Source organism: Prenolepis imparis, unplaced genomic scaffold (assembly GCF_030444845.1).
Source record: "Prenolepis imparis isolate NDT839.2.m4 unplaced genomic scaffold, iyPreImpa1.0 SCAF_14, whole genome shotgun sequence".
Taxonomy (NCBI): Eukaryota; Metazoa; Arthropoda; class Insecta; order Hymenoptera; family Formicidae; genus Prenolepis; species Prenolepis imparis.
In genome coordinates, this window is record NW_028141172.1 from 5,402,048 (window position 1) to 5,424,346 (window position 22,299).

General features: G+C 36.6%; 2 protein-coding genes across 2 annotated transcripts; one reads left to right on the forward strand and one right to left on the reverse strand.

Annotated features, from left to right (window-relative positions):
* Window positions 1-3,655: 3,655 nt before the first annotated feature.
* Window positions 3,656-13,495, forward strand: Med1 (Mediator complex subunit 1). The gene is made up of 8 exons (XM_083053782.1): window positions 3,656-3,939; window positions 4,304-4,467; window positions 4,542-4,675; window positions 5,051-5,189; window positions 5,276-5,495; window positions 5,645-5,870; window positions 6,731-6,962; window positions 7,090-13,495. Exons 1-8 carry the CDS (start codon window positions 3,906-3,908, stop codon window positions 12,013-12,015), a joined length of 6,075 nt encoding a protein of 2,024 aa, XP_082909908.1. The 5' UTR covers window positions 3,656-3,905; the 3' UTR covers window positions 12,016-13,495.
* Window positions 13,496-13,672: 177 nt separating this feature from the next.
* Window positions 13,673-21,750, reverse strand: LOC145945019 (sterol O-acyltransferase 1). Its single transcript, XM_083053783.1, has 9 exons — window positions 21,327-21,750; window positions 19,366-19,439; window positions 19,004-19,137; window positions 18,275-18,445; window positions 17,591-17,739; window positions 16,783-16,922; window positions 16,472-16,635; window positions 15,753-16,026; window positions 13,673-14,818 (listed from the first exon to the last, which is right to left on the reverse strand). The coding sequence occupies exons 1-9, from the start codon at window positions 21,415-21,417 to the stop codon at window positions 14,384-14,386; spliced, it is 1,632 nt and encodes a 543-aa protein (XP_082909909.1). The 5' UTR covers window positions 21,418-21,750; the 3' UTR covers window positions 13,673-14,383.
* Between the last annotated feature and the right edge of the window lie 549 nt (window positions 21,751-22,299).

Below are 22,299 nucleotides of genomic sequence, written 5' to 3' on the forward strand. Positions count from 1 at the left end.
TGCGTTTCAATCTGAAGGAGAAGAGACACTTGTTTCTGGAACAGGTTCTCTCCCCGGTTCCGAAACTCTGGAACAAACGTATCTCCTTTCATCCGAGCACCAAAAATTTATAGCAAATGGCTCTTCGGATCAAGCGAAATTCGTTGAGAATTGACTGGAGGTTTTCGATTTTTTATCGAATATTTTTTATCAAACATTTATTGTAGTGAATAATTTTTGAAAAATTTTAAATAACGAGTGATTCTATAATCTTTTATATTATATATTTGGATCGGCAACTCACAATTTTTTTTGTCTTGCTCAAGTATTCTTCATTTATGTTTTAAGAATTTTCTAGGAATTTTTTGTAAAAACTTTTGTAAAATAAGCTCACGAGACGTGATAGAATTAATAATCTTAAGTCCATCAGAGTATTGAGTACTTTTTTTAATGATAATGTTATCATTTCTTTTCCACGCGTATCCGGAGATAAATCAGGAAGATGATGATCGAATGCAGCGGAAAGGATTAATAATAATACACCATAGTACAAATGTACCGCAGTATATTACGTCACTCGTTAATTTTACACCACACATGTAACTTTTTTTATCCCACGATTTTTAAGCTGCACCGCGTTTTATATCTTTATAGATGACAGAGAGTGAACGCGATGTTAGCGTGTGATACGCGCCGTCCTCTATTGTTATAAAGACATAGTTATAAAAATATATAAGTATTGCGCTTTTGCGATCCTTTTAATTAAGTGTATATAAAATGACGTATATATCGTTCACCGAGATTATTTTTGTAATTTTTTACTATGTATGTATAATAAAAAAAAACGATTCAGCATTGATCAGCATGACAGATTTGAAATATGTATTATTATATTTATTATTATAATTTATTATTATTATTATATTATTAAAAATCAAAGAAATTTTTTCAGCTCTTGAAGAAATTTTAGACATCTGTAATTTATAAAAGTCGAGATAAATTAAAATTTGTACAAATTATTAATTTTGATATTTGTCTTTTATTCATAATTAAATTTGTAATTTGATACATTAAATTATATGTAGGGGAAGAAAGTAACGGAACCGACAGAACATTGCTCTCCTTAGGGAAGTTATATATAATTTAATATATTATAAATATAATTATGTATAAAAAAAAAAAAAAAATTTATATTTTAAAATTAATTTGTACAAATTTTTTTATTTCAATTTTTATAAATTACAAACATCTAAAATTGTTTCAAAAGCCGAGAGAATTCCTTTGATTCTTAATAATAATATTATATAATATTATTATTAAGATTCAAATATATATTATATACCAGGTGTCCCATTTTAAAGGACCCACTCAAATATCTCATTGTCAGAAACGCTGCGTTAAATCGAAAAATGTTTCCTACAAAAGTTGTAGGGTTTCGAGGGGGACATAACATAGTAATATTCATTTGACCTTGGGCGGCATCTCCAAGATCAAGTGAAGGTGAGAATTTGAAGGTGAGAAGATGAATTTTGAAGAAAATAAAAAAATGCTTCAGATAAAAGTTGTTCAAATTAATTAGTAGAAAAAGATGTTATAATAAAAAATATGGGTTTCCATTTAAAAAATTTATTCTCACCTTCACTTGACCTTGGAGACGCCGCCCAAGGTCATATGAATATTACTATGTTATGTCCCCCTCGAAACCCTACAACTTTTGTAGGAAACATTTTTTTATTTAACGCAGTGTTTCTGAGATATTGCTTATTATTTATTGTTATATGTATTGATTGATAGTGTTTTTATTAACTTATGTTATTTTCATTGATCTACACTACTTTTATTGACCTATACCACTTATATTGATTACATCATTATTTTATATCACTGTTTTGCATTTAATCCCTTAATTATAATGTTTCAAATTAATTAATTTTGCTTATTATTTATTATTATAAATATTATCTTTTAATATTTTATTGATTTATACTACTTTTATTGACCTATACTACTTACATTTACTACATTATTTTATGTCACCGTTTTACATTAACTTTTTAATTTATGTACACATTTATATATATATACATTTATGTACACATTTATATATATATATACATACATTTATGTACATATTTATATATATATACATTATGTACGCATTTATATTTTTATTGCATTTGTATTTAGATTATTTTAAGCATATCAATCATATTATTTCCAAGATCATCTTGTTAAAAACTTTATAATTATATATAGAATGTTCTATAACTTAATTGCGCAAACTTTTACTTTTTCGAAAAAAAATAATATAATTATTCTTTACATTATTTTTTAATTATTTTAATTATTATTCTTATTTTTATCTGTTTAAATAATGCATAAAATATATAAAATAATAATAATGTAAAAATATATAACAAATAATATAAAGTAATAATGTAAAAAAAATATATATATATGTATAACTATAGAACAGACTGCACTATCTCTGCAATAATATGTGTCATTTATGTCCGAAAAATCGTCTGAGTTAATAGGAGAATATAATTTGCAAAGAGGTAGTGTCAATAGTGCAGCAATAAATATATTCGAAAAATCATCCGCGTTAATAGGAGAATATAATTTGCAAAGAGGTAGTGTCGATAGTGCGGCAATAAATGTCTTTTAATATGTCCGAAAAATCGTCTGAGTTAATAGGAATACATGTTATGCAAAGAGGTTGTTCGAAGTAACGTCGGTAATGAAGGTTGGTAAATATCTTATTATCGATAAATTACCAACCTTTATTACCGTAATGAAGGTTGGTAAATTATCGACGTTATTATCGATAAATTACCAACCTTTATTACCGACGTTACTTCGATCTACCTCTTTACATAATATGTATTCCTATTAACTCAGATGATTTTTCGGACCTGAAAAGACACATATTGCTACACTATACCTCTTCGCAAAATATGTTCCCCTATTAACTCAGACGATTTTTCGAGCGCAATAAGACATATATTATTGCTCGTTAAATCTCTTCGCAAAATATAATCTATTAATTTAGATGAATTATCGAAGATATTAAAAGACTCGTATTATTGCACGTTAATTGCATTAATAATTATCTGTAAATTAATAACAAAAATATATGAAAACTGATTTTTCTCGCAGATTCTGCCACTGAATAAGCGCAAGAAAGAGTCCTGATGTCTTTTAATATATTTTAAATAATATGTTATAATACTTTAAACTTGATTAATATTTTTGAAGTTATCAGCTCTGATTTCTATCAAAAAATATTAATCGAGAATAAGATATTATAACATATTATTTACAACATATTACTATTTTAATTTTTTATCATATTATTTAAAAATTTAATTAATAAATTAACGCTTTAATCAGCTGATTTCTATGAAAAACTATTAATCGAGTTTAAACAAATTTTATAATATTTTTAAAAAAATATTTTTTTTAACATAAAACCGAAGAATGGCGCGTGTTGTTCTAGTATAATATATAACATAATAATTTTATAAATATATAATATATAATTATTTATAATAATATTATAATATAATATTTTTTGTTGAATTATTTTAAAAAGGCTCTCTAGTTTCTTGTTAAAAAATTCCCTAGAAGAAAAGATTGACGCGCCATCTGGCGGCGCGCGCGAGGTTAGGCCAGGGTTAGGTTAGGGAAGAGAATTCCGCGAGCTAAGCCTCTGCACTTCGGAGCGATCGCTGCGAAGACAGACGTAGACGCGATACGGTGTCGAGGAATACGGACGAACCTTAGGTAGTCGCGCGATCGCTTCAACTTCGCGGATCAGCGACCAGGAGAGCCATGACCGGGAAAGCGTCGTCCAGAGTCATGACGCCGCGGTAGCGCGAGCGCTGCCCGAAAGAGGACTGTCGACCGTTCCATATCAACGACACATGGATGCGACCAACGGGCAGAAGCCCCACGGGGGTGAGGGAGTTTTTTTTTTTTTTTTATGAGAATTTAATTAGAGAAGTCAATTTCGAAAATTCTGTACAAATAATGCGTGAAATTATTTCGCGCGATCGTTGACACAGTTATTAAATATAATTAAATTTTTTAACATTTTTTAATAATGATTCGAGAAATTATTCTTGGAATGAAAAAATAAAATTCAGTTACATTTGCATAACATATTGATGAAACACTCTTTTTCATTCTCTGAATTATTTCTCAAATTGTGTTTAGAATTATTATTCGAAGATTACATCTATATCTCATATATGATATATCTTTTATGCAAGAAAAATAAATTTACAACAATATAGTTCGATTAACTAAGCTTGTTTTACAGCGGGACAATCCTCCGGAGGAGGAGGAACAGGTGGAGGAGGAGCACCCGCCTCCTCCGATAAGGGTAAGGACTGGCAGATGGAGCTACTGATGGAGAAGTTGCGTTCCAAGGCCTCCACGTTTAAGCCTTTGGTGGAGACGGCCAAGAACATGCGTATGGGCATAGTGAGTGACTTCCGTCACTTCAAAAATTGTAGATGCGATTGTAAAAGACTATAGAAATTGTTTTGTATAAACAGGATAAGCGATTCGTAATTGACAGCGTGGAGAGGAATCAGTTGCAGAAATGTTTGGATACTCTACAACATTCTATCAAAGTCACTTCCTTTCAGTCCATGGTAGAGCGTCTAGAAAGTTTAGCGAGACAATTAGGGTGAGTGTCTATTTATTTACATAACAATATGCATTGTCACATTCTCAGCTTCTCAGTGACCAGACTTCACTAAGACTTCACTTTATCTCAAACGGAATAAATATTACTATACCTGTGATATCAAAAGCATATCACATAAAAATATATATAATATATTTTAAAATATATATAATAAAATACACAAATATTGTAATTAAATTATATCAAATTAGTCAGATTTTTCAATATTAAATAATTTAAATAAAATAAATTTAATTTAATTATATTAAATAAATTAAACTAAACTCAATTATATATAAATAGTGTTATAAATAATAGATGTATGTGATATTTCTATTGTAATACTTATTCTTACATCATTGTCTTCTTACGCAGATTAAAGTTCATGATGTCTGGTCCTCCAGGCACAGAAATATTCATATCCTCCGACATGTTCTTCTTGGAAGTTCTGTTGGAACCGTCAGGACTCGTTAGAGACGTCAAGATCCATCACGAGGGAAAGAGTGAGCAACAGGTGACTATTGCGATTACTATTGTATGCTTCTTTTTCTCATTACTTTTTTTCGTTTTTATTAATAATCTTGAAAATTGTTTTTGCAGAGCTGCGAAGCGCTCGCATCGGCTTTATCACGCGGCGACTTTGTCGATTTCACCACCCAACTGGAAGGTTTAGCGTCGATATACCAGCTGAACGCCGATAAGAAAGTCAAATGCAAAGCTTTCAGCGCTCTGCAATCTCTGGAGGCGGATCTGGGTGTTTTGGCGCAGCTGCAAACGTTTATGAAAGAGCCGTTCAATCTGGTTCACAAGAGTCCTGTCGGTTAGCGATCTATTATATAGCTTGTGTCTTATATAGCTTGTATTTCGCGGATAAAAAGTCAAGGAAGCTATTATTTATTTATTATTTATGCGCAAGTGCACTTATATGTTTCTGCGATGCATATTATAATTTACTGAATCGTTATCTAGGAATTTTGGAGAGAAGAAGAGGCGGCCACCCGATGAAGTTAACGTATTTCGTTTCGCCATACGATTTAATCGACGAAGAGAATCGAACCTACGACGTTTTGAATCCCGATGTCATCGTGAAACGGAAAATAGGTCATTCGGTGACCGTTTGTATGGAAGGTTCGATGGGTCACAAGCTTCCTACATCCAGTATTATAACTGTAAATAGAAGTCCCACGGGCAAGAGGTACGTTGGATGAAACTACATTTCTATTACAGGGTGTATACTCCTGGGAAAAACCTTGAAAATCTGGTATTATCAGGGAACTTTGTTCAACCTTGAAAAATCAGGGAATTCTCATGGAATTTGATTTGGATTCAGGGAATTTTTTAAAAAATTATCCTTTTGTTAATCTTATTTTTATTTAGTACTTAAGAAACGAATATGTCTAACATATCTTGGCAATATTTAAGTTTTTATTAAAATTTTGTGATTTTTTTTTTATTAACAATCTATTTTTAGTATCAAATTCTTATATAAATTATGAATTTTCTAGAAAATTGTTCAAGTTTTTAGATAATATTTAAATAAATTAGTAGTCCCTATTTATTTAATAAATAATTAAATAAATAATTAATTTAAATAAATTAGTATTCTCTGAAACGTTTATAATAAATTATTTTTTTTATTTTTATTCTTATTTCTTTTTTTTATTTTTATCAGGGAATTCTCAGAGAATTTTTTTACAAAATTTGAGTAGACACCCCGTATTATTTATTTATTTTTTTGCTATTTTTTTTCTAATCGATATGTTGAAGATGGTTGGTCCAAAAAAGGACCAAATTAAACAGAGAAGAATTTAAAAATAAATTTGTTACGCCTAATTTCTGCCCTGATTCTTATTAGCCGGTTTCCTATCTGAATTTGTACTTATTTATTTATATATTTGTTCGTATACAATATAATGATAGTAAAATATGTAGCGATAGAGTGTTATACATTTTTATCGTTCATTTTTTATGCTTTTTTCCGTTTCTTTATATCATTTCCTCCTTCATTTAGTTGCGATTATAAATTCATGTCGTTGACCCTGTTACTTCTTCCAGTACACCCTCATACGCTCCGTTGACCAGTACAAATTCCTCCATGTTGCCCGCCTGTTTCGTGCTGAAACTCGGCAAGAAAATGCCAATCTGCATGGAGCTGGTGAGGAGAATACAGAAAGTTACGGAGCTCGAATGCGGCGATATCTCCGCGCCACATCCGATGCTCAGCCTGATAATACAGCATGCAAGTGATGGTCAACTGGATTGTCGTAATAACAGGGGTCTGTACGTGGTGAGTAGCCAAGTTAAACATATTTTTTGTTTTTATAATATAACTACAAAATAGATGAAAGTGTGAGTTTGCTGGTTCTATAAAATTTCCTGCAATTTTCAAATTCTCACCATTCTTTAACCTTCAGACCCTGCCGGATCAGCAGCACTGTTACTTCATGACCGAGAACAAGAACATGGAAGGTGTACTGGTGTGCAGCATCCCCTTCACGCATCCCGCGCACGTGCCGCAGATCTTGGTGTACCTGCGACAGCAGGCGCTATTCAATTGCCTGATCGCGAGCTGCGTACGACCCATGGCACGCCAGGATCCCGAGCACACAACCATTCTGGAAGTAAGCGCTCTTTCATGGCAGCACATCAGCGTGAGCGTGGAGCACCCGTACGAGGAGACGATGGCCACCGCAGAGCTGGACCTGACGGACATATCGGCGCTCAAGTGTCGGCTGTATGGCGTCAGCATGACGACGAACGCGGAACAGACGTCGGAGCTCAGTGGCAGGGTGCTACAACGCTGTCTCAGCATACCGTTGACCATGCGAACGTTGCTGAAGATCTGGGAGGGTCGTTCCCTGCCCGCGGTGATGAACAATCTGACCGATGGCAGCGGTAGCAACAACGGAAGCTATAATCTCAACCTGGGATCCGGTGGTAAAGACCAGACCGGTCAAAACGGCACCGCGTCCGGCATGCCGGACTTTACGAACGGCGAGACGAAGGTGAAGCAAGAGCCCGGCCTGAACAACGGCAGCAACGGGTGCATGGGTGGCAGACAAGCTCAACAGCAACAGCAGCAATCGTCGTCGTCATTGTCCTCGCATCAGTTGCAGCAACAACAGCAGCAGCAGTCTTTTTTAGATGCCGGAACGGAAAATAGTATCGGTTTTCCGTCGTATTCCGGCCAATCCGATACGACGACGCTGACGATGACCCTGGGCGGCGCCGCTGGGACGAACAACGCCACTTCCGCTTCCATGCTGAACCCGTTGCAGCTGGGTGCGCTGCTGGGACAGGCGAAGAACTCCTTAGCGGGTAATTCGAACTCGAGCGAGCGCGCTAAGAAGACGCGAAAGAGGAAGTCCGCTGGCACAGATAATCTCTGGCGCAGTCCAAAACGGAAGGGCGACAGCGGAAGCGGAGAGAGTGGCGCCGGCGCGGAAATTTTACTAGAGAGCTCGAGTTCGGAGAACTCGACGCCTCTGGGAACTCCCATGGGTGGCAGAGAGAATCTCACATCGGAGACCAGAACGTCCACGCCGACTTCGGCCACTAGTTTGGCGAGTGGTATGGATTTCTCGAACCTGGATAGCACCGACATACTTGGTACCGACAAGAGCACCTCGGATTACGATCTCGACAACTCGGAGAGAGACAGCGAGATCATGGAGGTGCAGCACAGTAGCGCGGAACACCAGCAGCAGGAGCTGGAAGAGTTGACGAAGACGCGCGAGTCCTCGTCGACGCGCAAGTCGAAGAAGAGCCGGAGCAGCGGTGGTGGCGAGGAGAAGAAGTCGAGTCCAACGAGCATATTCGTCGACGAAACGAATAACAGCAGCAAGGGTCTGCCGGTACCACCCTCAGTAAGTATCACCCCGATCTCATGCAGTAATCTGGACCAAGCGAGCACCACCACCAATTATAATTCCGTATTGACGGGTATGGGTTTGGAAAAGAGGCCTGGCATCGAGATCATACCCATCACCTCTTCGCCGTCGCAGACCAGCCTTCCGAGTTCGATCACCATCACGCCGATCGCCGGGCCGGCGCCCTCGTCGAAGACCGGCAGTCTGACGACGTCGAGCGCAACGGAAGAACGTCAGAGAAGCGAGCGGAAGAGCGGCGGGAAGAGCAGCAGTGGCGGCGGCAGCAAGAGCGGCTCCGAAGATAATAATAAGAGCAGCGGGAGCAAGCTGGAGAAGCGGCGCAAGCGTAAACGGGAGGACAGCCCGATGGGTCCGCCGGACAAAGTGCCTTCGAGCGGCAAACAGCAGCAGGATCTCTCGAAACCGGTGTCGGTGACCATCACCAAGCCCAGCACCGAGCAATCACCGCCGAGCAGCGGCTCGCTGAGCTGTCCGTCGTCGAGACCCACCTCACCCGCGGCGGTAAGGAAGTTTAGCCCGTCACCGACGCATCCGAGCTCGCTGGCCACGCTGGTAGGTAAATCCAGTCCTACCTTGAAGGCCGGTCAGTCGGCGGCGGCGGTGGCAGCCTGCGGTGGCAAATCGGTGCAGAGCCCTAAGCACTCACCCGTCTACAGCAGCAGTCCGAAGCACAATACGCCCAATGTGGTACCGGTGATACCCATGTCGGTCCCGATGTCGCTGTCCGTGTCCACGATACCCAACACGGTGCCATCTGTAGCGGTGTGTGTGCCAGTACCAGCTAACGCGAGTCCGAAACACGGCAGCATCTCGTCTCCGAAACATGGAAGTTCAGCCGCTAGCAGTGGCAAGCCCAGTATGTCCGCCCTGAAGTCGGCGGCGAACTCGCCGTCCGGCAAGAGCGGCGGCTCGGCCGACGCGACGGCGACTCCGTCGAAGATCAAGTCGTCCTCCTCCTCTTCGTCCTCCGGTAAGGATTCCTCCGGTCGCGGAGACAAGGAGAGACGAGCGTCGTCCGTCGGTTCGTCCGGCGGCTCGACCGGCGGCCATCAGAGTCCCAAGACCAAGTCGTTGTCGTCCAGCGTGAAGCTGAAGCAGCTGGAGATGATCCCTCCGCCTGGTGAGGCCGCCCAGGTCTCCTCTTCTCTGTCGTCCGCTGGCAATAATGGTGGCAACACCCCGCCTTCTGGACAGGCCGACGCGGCTAGCAAGTCCGCGATCGCGGCCCAGCAGGCGCGAAATCGCAAGAGCTCCCTCAACGCCGTCATTGACAAGTTGAAGAACGCGCAGCACTGCACCGAGCCCGACGCCTGCGGTAATGGCGGCGGGAACGCGAAGAGCCACGCGTCCACCAGCTTGGGAAGCAGCAGCGGGGGGATGAGTGGACAGAAGGAGAAGAGCATGGGCGGTTCGTCGTCGAGCGGTAACAAGAGCGTCGTCGAAGGAGGGAAGTCGTCATCCTGTGTCGCCAAGGGTTCGGACACCAAGAATCCCGCGTCCGAATACATGGTGAAGCACAGCTCGGACGGCATCAAGATCACCATCAACAAGACCCGCACCAAGGATTCCAAACAGTCGGCCGCCAATCAGAAGCTATCATCGTCCTCGTCGTCATCTACGTCGGGTACGATGACGGCCGCGACCTCATCAACGGGAACGTCGTCATCTACGGCTTCTTCGTCATCGTTGTCGACGTCCGGCAACGTCGTCGCTGGCAGCAACGGCTCGCCGAAGACTCATACAGGTCTGAAACCCGGGGTGAACTCCGGACCGGCGTCGAAGAAGCCGCAGACGCTGCAGACTCCGCAGAAGTTGCTGCCCGCGAAGATGATGCTGGCCGCTGGAGGTCTGAAGTCGACTACCTCGAGCCTGATGAACACCAGTGGTGGCGCGAGCATAACGGGCGTGACCGGGACCGGAGGGAACCTTCTGTCAAAGAGCGGTTCGTCCTCCAAGACTACGGGTTCACCGAAGACGGGTAGCTCCGTGGCGACCGATCTGAGCCGCGGTCGCGACAAGGGACCCAGACTGTCCAAGTCCGGCGACAAGGGAGTGTTCGCGTCGAAGGGCCTCGGCGACGCGAGGAAGTCCAGCCCGTCCGCTCTGCGCGAAGAGAGCGACAGCGAACGGGCATTCAAGTTGCTGGCCGCTCACGCGTCCATCTCTAGCCTGCCGCCGAGTCTACCGCCCCAGCTGGTGATGGAGGGTCTGATGAAGCAACTGGACACCAAGTTTCAGATACCAAAGTTGTCGGCTCGCGCGAACGTTGCTGACGCCGCCGACAAGAACAAGTCGTTGGACAAGCTACCGATGTTGCCCGACTCTACCAAGCAGACCCTGGACGGTCTGAAGCAGGAGTCGGGTAACAAGTTAGTAGCTGGTCTGTCCAACGTTTCAACGTCGAAATCGGATGATCAGTCGAGACGGGACCATCCGCAGACGAAGCTGGACAATTTGTCGATCGGCAGCAGCGCCTCCGGCGCCATGTCCTTGAATCTCATCGGGGAGAACGCCGGTGGGCTCATGTTACCCCCGCAAACATCCGTCGACTCGGACGTGCCTACGAATCTGTGCATTCAACCGATGGTGGACAACGAATCGTCTCGCAGCGACTCGTGCAAGGACCTCGGAATGAGGCAGACGTCGAGGGACGGTCAGCAGTACCTCCTGGGCAAGCTGGACGACGCGAGCGGCAGCGGGGGTGGAATTCTGTCCAAGAGCAACATCCCCGACCAATTGACGTCATCATCCGCGAAGCCTTACACGCCGAGCTCCGGCATCTCGACTGCCCCGTCGAGCGGCGGCTCCTCCCTCGTCACCGAGAGCCTGAATCTGAGCACCAAGTCGTTCGAGCAGACCAGCCTGCAGCTCAAGTACAACAAGCTGACCGCCGAGGAGAAGAAGTCTCAGCAGACGTCCGCGTCCTCGTCCTCCTCCACGTCGTCATCATCATCATCATCAACATCATCATCATCGATTTTCTCGTCGTTGGGCGGCGTCGCGACCGCTTCCACCAGCTCCGACGATAATTCCAGCGTCGTGATGACGTCAGCAGACGGCGGCGGCGACCAGGAGGCGACGACGGCGGCGGCGGAGATGCTGCTGGACTTCTCCGCGGCCGGCAAGGAGCCGCTGACCAAGACCGGCCACGGCATACCGACGACCTTGACTCAAGGTCACCACCTGACGACGATCCCGGAGCGGGCGATGTCCCAGGCGGCGCCGACGGTGCGTCGCAACACCCCACCGCCTCCGCCGCCCCCACCCCCGCCTCCTCCGCCGCTGCCCGCCCCCTTTCCCCCCGCCGCCAGTCCGTCCGTCAGCGTCCACATCGTCAAGAGCCCGGCCCCGAGCCCCCGCGTCATTCCGCCCTCGCCCCATTCCTCAGCGTCGCCCTGCATCACCGACGACGAGCTCATGGACGAGGCGCTGGTCGGGATGGGCAAATGAAGATTACTTAAATTATAAGGAAGAGAATGTGTGTGCGCATTGATATCGTTCTGTCTCTCTTTCTTTTTTTCTTTCTTTCTTTGTCTCTCTTCGGGGTCTCTTTAGATGATTTTATAATCGCGTCGACATTCAAGATAGAATTTTATTTGTCATTTGAAAGATAGTTTTTTTTATGTGTTATGTAACATGTCAGAAATTTATTTGTATATGCATAAAATACATATACATAAAGAATTTGTGACGTATAAACTTATAAATTGAACTGTTTTCAATTTTTTCGTGAATTAGAGATTATCTAAAGAGACCTTTATTCCTCTCCTGTGAATAATAATTAAATAATTAAATTATATATATTATATATTTGTATGTATATATATTTGTATATATACATATATATACAATTTTATTTTCAAGAATTTTTTTTTTCAAAGATTGGAAAGTTAATAACATACAAAACGTTTGGTTGACCAGGGTTGGCATGTTTAAATATGTTTAAAACTGTTTGATTAAAACTTGTTTAAAACAATTTTTGTGTTTTAAACAGTTTTAAACAATAGTTTAAAACTGTTTAAAATATCGCAATTAAAATATAATTGTTAAATATTAAAATATTTTTATAAAATATTTTTATTACACAGATGAAAACGTTAAATTTTTTTTGCTTGTTTAAAACATGTTTTTTTTCTTGCTTTACTTAAAAACACAAAACAAGAAACATTGTTTTAAACAAAAAATCAATGTTTCTTGTTTAAAATGGAAAAAAAACAAGTTTTTTGCCAACCCTAGTTGGTTCTAACGTGTCTTTCTTATTTCGATGAGACATTGATAGATCTCTCACTTAAAATTGTTTGAATTAAATTTGTATAAATTCTTTTGTATTTTTCTTTAGAAAAATTATTCGAATTTTCTATTTTTGATGAGCCATTCCAACTTTATTTCCGATTAAATCTGCGAAAATTCGACCTGTTGAAGTTTGAGATTTCTCGAAAAATGATGATTTCTCCTCTGATGATTTTGAGATCATTGATGCACTCTAGATCCGGAGTCTTCCTTTCTTCCGATCTTGCAACGATATTCTTCCATTGTCTTTTATCGTACTTTGTCTCGAGAAGACACATTATACACTTCCATGATACTCGAAAAAAGTGTTAATCTTATTGTTAAAATCTTAGTTTTGAAATAAAAAAAATTTATATCTTATTTGAAGTGTGTGAGAGAGAAAGAGAAACAAAGAAAAAAAATATATATGAGATATGTAAATATTATATGTATATATATATATATATATATACATATAATACATGAAGAAGAAAAACATTGTAAAAATGACGAAAAAAAATGTACATGTATTATATATCGAATGTATGGCATAAATTAATTTATATATGGTGGACGATATATTATACATACTTCTTCATCATCGCGAATGCAGTCGGGAGACGCATGTAGAGCTTCGATAAATAAAAATTATCCTTTTTTATACTCGTGTGTTGTGCACTTTTGATAATTACAACTTATACGTCGTTAAATCTTGAGATCTCAATCATTATCGTTTATTATTGTTAAGAGAACTTTCGGGGGGGGGGGGGGATCCTTAAATATATATATTCTTTTCCAAATTCTGTTCTCATTATATTAACTATTTTAATAAAGATTTATTAAACACAGTGTAAAAGGACATTTGTACATGCAAATTATAATATTATACAATATATATTTCTGTTTTGTTATAAACAGAAAAATTCGAATATCTTTACTCTAGACGCGATTATATTTTTCTTTCCAGTTGCCACGTAAAAAATATATCACAAATTAATTTAATACGATTTTGAAAGTTCTAATAAGTATGTTAATATCTACGGATTATATAGGAATTAAGAGAATTATGAATTCGGCCGAAAACGAGAAAAACTTGAGCAATAAGTGTAAATAAGCAAATTATAGCCAGCCATTTTCGTAAATTATTAATCGATTTTTTATCCGAGTATAGAGCTAATAATTTTTTCACCGAGAAAGAAAGAAAATTTTGTTTTCTTAATCAAAACGCGAAGCAGTTCAAAAATCATACAATAGATATTTACGATTCGAATTGATCAATTTATCGCGATTCGAATTAAATTATTTTCTATTATCAATAGATTAATTGAATTATAATAATTAGTTAAATTTTAATTGATTAGAAAAAAATGACAGAGTCATCGAAAAACCTCGTAAATAACTTTAAGAAATTCTAACAAATCATTCGTTTCATGTTAACAGCTTTTGACTTTGATCGGTCCTTCATTATCATCGCGATTTTATACCAAGGAGCTTTAAGATTGTTTCTACACTATGTAGTCAGTCCATTTCCCAGACAGCAAAACATCATCTATGAGACAAATTGCGCCTGACAGACCCAGCTTCGCGGTACGAGCAGGTCCAGGTAGTAATTAAAGTAAGGTGGACAGGAGTTTTGCCGAGCGTAGTACTCCATCGCGTAGGTGCTGAACATTAAGCCATTGCCGAGGCAGAAGCTCAGCCATATGAAGACGTTGCTGGCGGCGATGCTGCCGATGAAGATGAAACAGAAGCCGAAGCCGGCGAACAGGACGAACATTACCGGGTAGAAGAAGCGGAACGCGAACGCGAGGACGTACTCGTGAAAGGCGGCTGATACCAGGAAGACGGTGAGGGTCGCCAGCGTCTTGTTGCGCGGCACCACGATCTCGTACATGTCCTTGTAGATGTACGTGTAGAGCCAGTCGTGCACCACCACGTTCCACGTACGATAGTACATGCGGTAGGACGTCGAGTTCCACCAGTCCTGAAAACAATCGATGAATGGTTCGTATAATTTACAATTTACAGTATCTTTTACCAGCGATGGGATTAAGTATCTTACAAGTAGATTTGAATTTGTTTGCATGATTTCGAACTCTCTATAATTATTTCGAAAAAAAAAAAAAAAAAAACAGTACTTTCAAGTACATTAAACCAGATAGGTTTAAATTCCTTAATATGAGTACTTTCAATTAAACTTGAACCTAGACGAGACAAGTTCGAATTCTTTATAAATACTTCGAAAAAGTAATACTTTCAAGTAGATTCAAATTTAGACGAGATAGGTTCCAATTTTTTAATACGAGTACTTTGAAGTAAACTTTATAAATACCTCGAAAAAGCAGTACTTTCAAGTAGATTCAAACTTAGACGAGATAGGTTTAAATTCTTTAATATGAGCATTTCAAGTAAACTTGAACCTAGATGAGATAAGTTCGAATTCTTTATAAATACTTAAAAAAATCAGTACTTTCAAGTACATTTGGACCTGAATCAAGTATATGTTCGAATCTTTTATGAGTACTTATGATAAAAAATTTTTAGCAATTGGATTAAGTATCTTACAAGTATATTCGAATATGTTTGCAGGGTTTCGTATTTTCTATACTTAAAAAGTTTATTTTTAAAAAAGTAGTACTCAAACCTGGACAGGAAGTTTGAACTCTTTGTAAGTATTTTGAAAAATCATAGCAATATTTCCAAGGGGATTAAATATCTTACAAATAGGTTTCAACTTGTTGCATGGTTTCGAAATCTCTATGATTACTTAAAAAAAGAGAAAGTACTTCCGCAGACACATCAGAGAACTCCACGCAACTATTTATTCACTGATTTACTGGTTACTTGAAGATAGGAATTTTTTTGCACTGGATATTTGAATATAATTTGATAATCTTGTGACTGACAATGAGACTCGCCTTATAAAACAGCCGATCGGCAAACTGCAGCATCTCCGCCCAGGCGTTCATCCATGCGTGTAGCAGAAGATAGTTTCCGGAGAGGAAGAAGAGAATTCCGGGGATGCTCGCTTCGAGGACCTTCTTGACGACCCACTTCGGCTCTACGTAACTCTTGCCGAAGATTTCAAAATTCGGTCCCACGAGGCGCTCCAGGATGAAGGCGAGATAGAAGATTATCAGGCCGACCTCGCCGAACTTTTTAATCACCACCATCCATCTGATTCTGTTCGTCCTGAAAAATTGATCGCGGATATTTTAATTAATTCAATAATTATAATAAATATTATTGAATCTAATTAAAATTAATTAATTACTATCATTCGTTTGGTTCTTAATAGCTCGTAAAAATTTAAATAATTTTTTCTTCCTTAAAAAAATATTGCTTATTGTATATGATAATTAAAAGAGAAAGAGAAATATTTTCGAAATAAAAATAATTTATACTTTTGTACGATAGACATACGAAATATTTGTTTTAATTATCGGATCAGTTTTGCAAAATATTCGGACATTATGTCAAGGACATCAACGTTATTAAGTCATTTTTTCTATAGTTTTTTTTTATGACACAATGAAAAGTTTAAATGGTCAAATATGAAGGATTCTTAAAGATTGAGTCGGCAAAGACTCCAGACGAAATTTTTTGCAGTTTGTAGAATGCCAAGGTCTCTGTATACCTCGGATACTTATCGCGATATATGAGAGTTGGCGCGAACAGGAAGTACAAGTAATGCGAGAATCCAGGTTCATTCGGTTCCGGAACATCGCTGTGGGGTTTATAGGACATGAATCTAGGCGCGACGCTCCTAACGAAGGCATAACTCTTCATCAATTGGCGCATCTGAGAAAAAGAAGCGATCCTTGATTTACATCGCAGGTAAAGTTCGGATTATTATTTTTACATTTAATGCTTCGATTTATAAAAATTTTGAAAAATTATTATATTTAATTATGATGAAGTTTCACCATCTTAAACTTTTATACATACTTGTTCCAAGAGTATAATTAAGCTGCAAGCTGTGCCTAGATCTTCTCTAAGCATCGCCGAGACAGAAAAATGTATAAAGTAAAATCCATATATTATAAAGATTGTCAGGAAGCTATAATCCCAAAATTTCCGGGTGGGAGCTGAAAAAAAAGATGAGAATAATTTTTAATATTTTAATAATGATTAAATAATTTTTCAATATTTTAATAATAATTTAATATTAATTGATTAAAATAATTTGTATAATTCAGTTTTATACACACACACACACACACACACACACACACACACACACACACACACACACACACACACACACACACACACACACACACACACACACACACACACACACACACACACACACACACACACACACACACACACACACACACACACATAATTAAATTGTGCAAATTATTTTAATTATTTTATTTTCATTAATAATATTATCTAATTATTTCTTAAACTCACAATTAAATATTATATTGTCTTATATGTTATATAATAACGCTAAATTTCGCATAAATCAGCTCTCTGATTAATTTATTATTATATTATAATTTTATTCTTTAAATTTTATTCAGTTAAATTATTATTTATAATTATTTTAAACTTGATTAACTCATTTGTAACTTAGTCATACTTTTTTTTTAATATTCTTGTATTTAATGCTTTTCTAAAAATTTTAATCTTTTAAAAGTCGTAACAAACTATTATATGTATATAATAATAATATAAAAGATATGTCAAAAAAATGAAAAAATTAAAAAATTAAAAAATTTAAAATCTGAAATTAAATTATTACATTTCGGTGAAAACTGAAGTCGTTGATAAGCCCAGAGGTTGAAAGGCACGTAGACACCGATTGTCGAGATCTGCATGAGCGACCAAATGTAGAGACAGGTCGAAAAGTTTGCGAAAGCTTTGTATATCGTCATGGTCCCAAACTCGAATCTTGAAGAAATTATTAGATGTTTTGATCACTCGGGGAAAGGGTTCAGTGAACTTTTGACAAACAAGAGATATATTTCAATCATCGTCTTATTTCGCGAATTGCTTCTCTAAGGCAACAATATAATAACGCGATTGTTCGTTTTCCATACTTAATGTCTACTTCGATCCCGATAATTCTCGTCACCCTTTAGATAAGCCGCAGCTTCCATTATCATTAAAATAGTATATAATTACAATTCTAATGCATAGGAGATATCTTACAATTTTGGAGTATATAGTCTAGAAAATTTTTTAAATAAATCCGAAGCATTTTTTTTCTGACGAATTTATTGAATCGTAAACGATTGAATTAGATATTTTTCGTTAAGGAAAAGAACAGGAAATATAGAATCATCTCTCTGTCGATATGTATATACAAATTTAATTTCTCATTTAAATTAAAAATTAATTAAAATTAAATCTAAAATTAATTAAAAATTAATTTAATTTAATTTAATTTCTTCAAAAATGTCGAGATTGATAATTTCTTACTTACGTTCCCGAATCCATGATATCGTTCGCGACGGTGTTGATAAAGAACAGTATGAGAGTCACCATGAATAGATTGTAAACCGTGCGAATGTCCGTAATCTTGAAGAGATCGTCGAGTAGCGAGTTTCTGGCGAGAAACTCCTTATCTGGGAGTGCACCTTCCTTGTTAGATTGTCTGCAAGACAATCAGAGATGCAAATGCATAAGCGATTTATTATCAATATATCATTTGTACGTTAGTATTTCCGATTGTCTTGCAAATTTATTGATAAATTTATTTTTTCATCGATATTTAATCAGTTTTAATTACCTTTATCTAGCTGTTAAGTTTTAAATAAAGATCGGCAGCTTCTTATAATTATGGACAATCTTATTAAATTACATACGTTTTCGAAAAATTTCCAATCAGAATATATATAATAAAAATATGATAAGCATAATGATATATAGGAATTTTAATTAATATTTATTACATTTATTTTTTTATTCATACGATATTTATTATATGTATTCCACAAAATAATTTGTGTTTAGGATCCTTTCTTTCTTTAAAGTTACAATATTATAATATATATTATATATATATATATATATATTATTAATAATTAAATATTATATTATACTAATATTAATAAATATTTATTATATTATAATATTATAATATAATATATTATATAATATTAATTTAATATTTAATACTATAATATTAATTTAAACATGTATAACTTTTTACCTTTTATCACGATATTTGTCCTTGTTAGACGACAGTTCTTTTTTGGATAGAGATGTCTCTATTCTTTGGTGAACCTCGGCTATCATATCGTTAATACGATTGTTAACTTCTCCCAAAACGGTATCCCTCATTTCCTACGAAAATATATATGTTTTAGAGAGAGATAGACGAAAGTAAACATGCCTTACAAAAATAATGGTAGGACGGAAAATGCGTAATCTTATCGGTCAAATTTATTATAAGCGCGATGATTTAACAGGAATTTAAACATCATCTCGCGCTTCTGACCGAAATAATTTTCGGCCTTTAAATCGCGCATTCCATTAAATCAAATCGATCGAGCCGAGGTCATCAATTCGTACCTGCATACTTGTTCGCAATTCATCGGCGGTTGTCTCACGTAAATAAATGTCCGTGGACACATTTCCGTCACTCACTGGAAGAAGAAAATAAACATATAAATATATATATATATACATATATATATATATACAGGGTGTCTGAGGAATTAACTGACCAACGTTTAAGGGTAGATTTCTGGGATCATTTGGAGACGAAAATGTCGAGACACCAATAATTTTCGAGTTATAAGCGATTGAAAATAAAGAATTTTTGCAAACTAAAAGCCTTATGGAAATAAAATATTAATATTAATATTAATATTAATATTATTAATAAAATCGCATTCTTCAATTAATTTCATGTAGAGTTTACTGTAATAGAATTTTTATTTAAGGCTTAGTTACAAAGATACATGATGGCAAAAGTTGGGAACATGCAAAAAATGATGGCCTCCCTCGACATTTTCGCTGAAATCTACTCTTATTATATTATATATATATGAAATTTGTGCAAAATATTAGCAACTAAATATTCTTTCTTAAAAACAACTGTATATTTTCTTTATATCAATTGATTCCTTCATTTTCATTATTTTGTGCATAAAAGTATCGAGGTAAGATCATCGAAAAATAAATATTTTAGAGATTATAAAAATATAAACTATTTACTTTTTTGGCTATCCTATCCTTATAACTTTTTATACCGAATATTGCGATCAATTTATGTAAAAAAATTAGGATGGTTCCATTAAAAAAAAATCAAGTTGATTTTCAAATAACTTTGAAATAATCTTAGTTAAAATTCAAGATTATTAATTATTTTCCTCTTGTAAATCTTTTAACTTTTGTATAAAATATTTTCTCACTACAGCCATAGTTTTAGCAATATTCGACTATATTAATAGCGGATTGTAAATATATTGGTTTGATGCAAAAATAGATTTATCATCGTATAAATTTTCTCGAGCAAAAATTGAAAATGTATAGCATTGTGTGAAGTAAATTTTATCGATCAACTTAATCGCTGTTAATTTCTGACGTAAAGAGGAATATCTCGATCATATGTCATCACAATGGCATTCTTTCAATATCCTTAGTCAGAATATCTGTTATTAATACTGTTCAATATCTTTTTTAATTGGCGTTTTCATGCTTTATCGTTTATCAATTATTGTTAAATTACGATATAAAGACCTAAATTTTAGATATCAATTTCTGTGACACACATTATGCTCTCAAATAGTCAATACATTATTTATAATAATAATAAAATAAACAATTAAATATATACATGTAGTACATTATATAAAATAAAAATTTTTATAAAAATATTTAAAAAATATATAAAAATGTATATTAATACATGTATATACATAAATTAATATATAGGAAATATTTCTTTCTTTCTACGCAATTAAATTGTAAAAATGCTACATATATTCATATCGACGCATGAAATTATCAGTTATTAAATGTTATCACAATAATATAAAAGTCTTTAACCGATAGGTCGTAGCAACATAATAAACAAACAAAACAAAGCTCGTCGAATAATACGTTTGTGTTTAATATAATAACAGAACTCTCCGCGAAAATAATAACAGAAACTAACTGGTCGGAAATTCAATATAAATTTCATATACAAGAAATTTATTTCGAATATTTTGCTTTTTCCATGAAGGTTAACGAGATTTGAAATATAACTGAAAATAAAGTGATTTCTCTCTCTAAAGTACGAAATTGTTAAAAATTTGCACAAAATTATTTAATAAAAATATATAGTAAAAAAATCCTTTCCATAATTATTATGAAATCAGAAAGAGCGAAGGATTTGATCGAAAATTAATTAGAGAATATCGCGAAGGGGGATAAATGTCTGTCGCACAAGATACTTTCAAAGGGAATTTAATTTTCTGCGGAATTTAATTTCCGAACAATTAAATTTAATTATTCTAGGAATCACATCCGACGATTTCCTTTACCTCTCTCGTGAAAATTCGCTACTGATTCGGTGTTAATTTCCTCGGAGGGTGAATTTATGCCGTTAACATTAGTTTCCGTGACGGATTCCATGATGATCGAACGAAGTCCTATCTTCTCCTCTGAAGATACGAAGGACGATTTACGATCTCCTTGGAAGGTCAGCAACTTTACATCCAATTAAAAAAAAAACAAAAAAATACAAACGATTTTTCGGAGCGATTTTATTATCACGACGAATTTACGCGTAATTTTAATTTTTTTAATTTTAAGACACCGAGGCGAATTCACGGTCAAATCGGGCGAATCCGCGCACTTTGATTACTTCACTTTCGATTTCGACCTCGTGTCTCTCTCTCTTCGTGTTCGACCTGTGTTTCACGCAGCGGCCCGCTATAAACTGTGCTGGCTCTTCGGCTCTTCGTAAATTATTATCTCACTGCTGGCGCTTATCAACACATTCCACTCGCCGGTACAGCCGCACCGATCTAAGGAGCCTAAGGTCATGTGTACTTAGACTGATACTTGTCCAATGAATCCGTGATATACCGTGATACGAGTACGCATCAATTACTTTCCACGCGTCAATACGATACGTCAATTGCTTTCCACGCGATTAACTCTTTCGATTCGGGTCATCGTAAATCATTCGAGTCTATGGAAGAAATTTCTCGAGTATAGAAAAAACTATTTTTTTAAATAGAAAATAGATAAAAATAAATTGAAATAAAATGTATTAAAAATTAAAAGACAGAGGGAGGGAGAGAGAGAAGAAAGATAAAAAAAAATAATAAAAATTGTTAATGTTTAAAAATTAAGATTGTGTTGTTAATACAATATTTGAAATGCTAAACTCAAAATTAAAAAAAATTAAAATTGAAATTAGAAAAAAAATACTCTCTCTTCTGTCTTCTGAAATATATATTTTAAATTTTAAAATAGAGAAATTATCATTCAAGATGTTGAATGGTAATT

Bases quoted from the DNA above. Each gene is read 5' to 3' on its own strand.
- Med1 (XM_083053782.1), top strand. From the start codon at position 3,906: ATGGATGCGACCAACGGGCAGAAGCCCCACGGGG. The intron at 5,190-5,275 runs GTGACTATTGCG...TTGTTTTTGCAG, and splicing joins AGGGAAAGAGTGAGCAACAG to AGCTGCGAAGCGCTCGCATC. The intron at 5,871-6,730 runs GTACGTTGGATG...TACTTCTTCCAG, and splicing joins AGAAGTCCCACGGGCAAGAG to TACACCCTCATACGCTCCGT.
- LOC145945019 (XM_083053783.1), bottom strand. From the start codon at position 21,417: ATGGAATCCGTCACGGAAACTAATGTTAACGGCATAAATTCACCCTCC. The intron at 19,138-19,365 runs GTACGAATTGAT...ATATTTTCGTAG, and splicing joins AATTGCGAACAAGTATGCAG to GAAATGAGGGATACCGTTTT. The intron at 14,819-15,752 runs GCGAGTCTCATT...GATTGTTTTCAG, and splicing joins CCGATCGGCTGTTTTATAAG to GACTGGTGGAACTCGACGTC.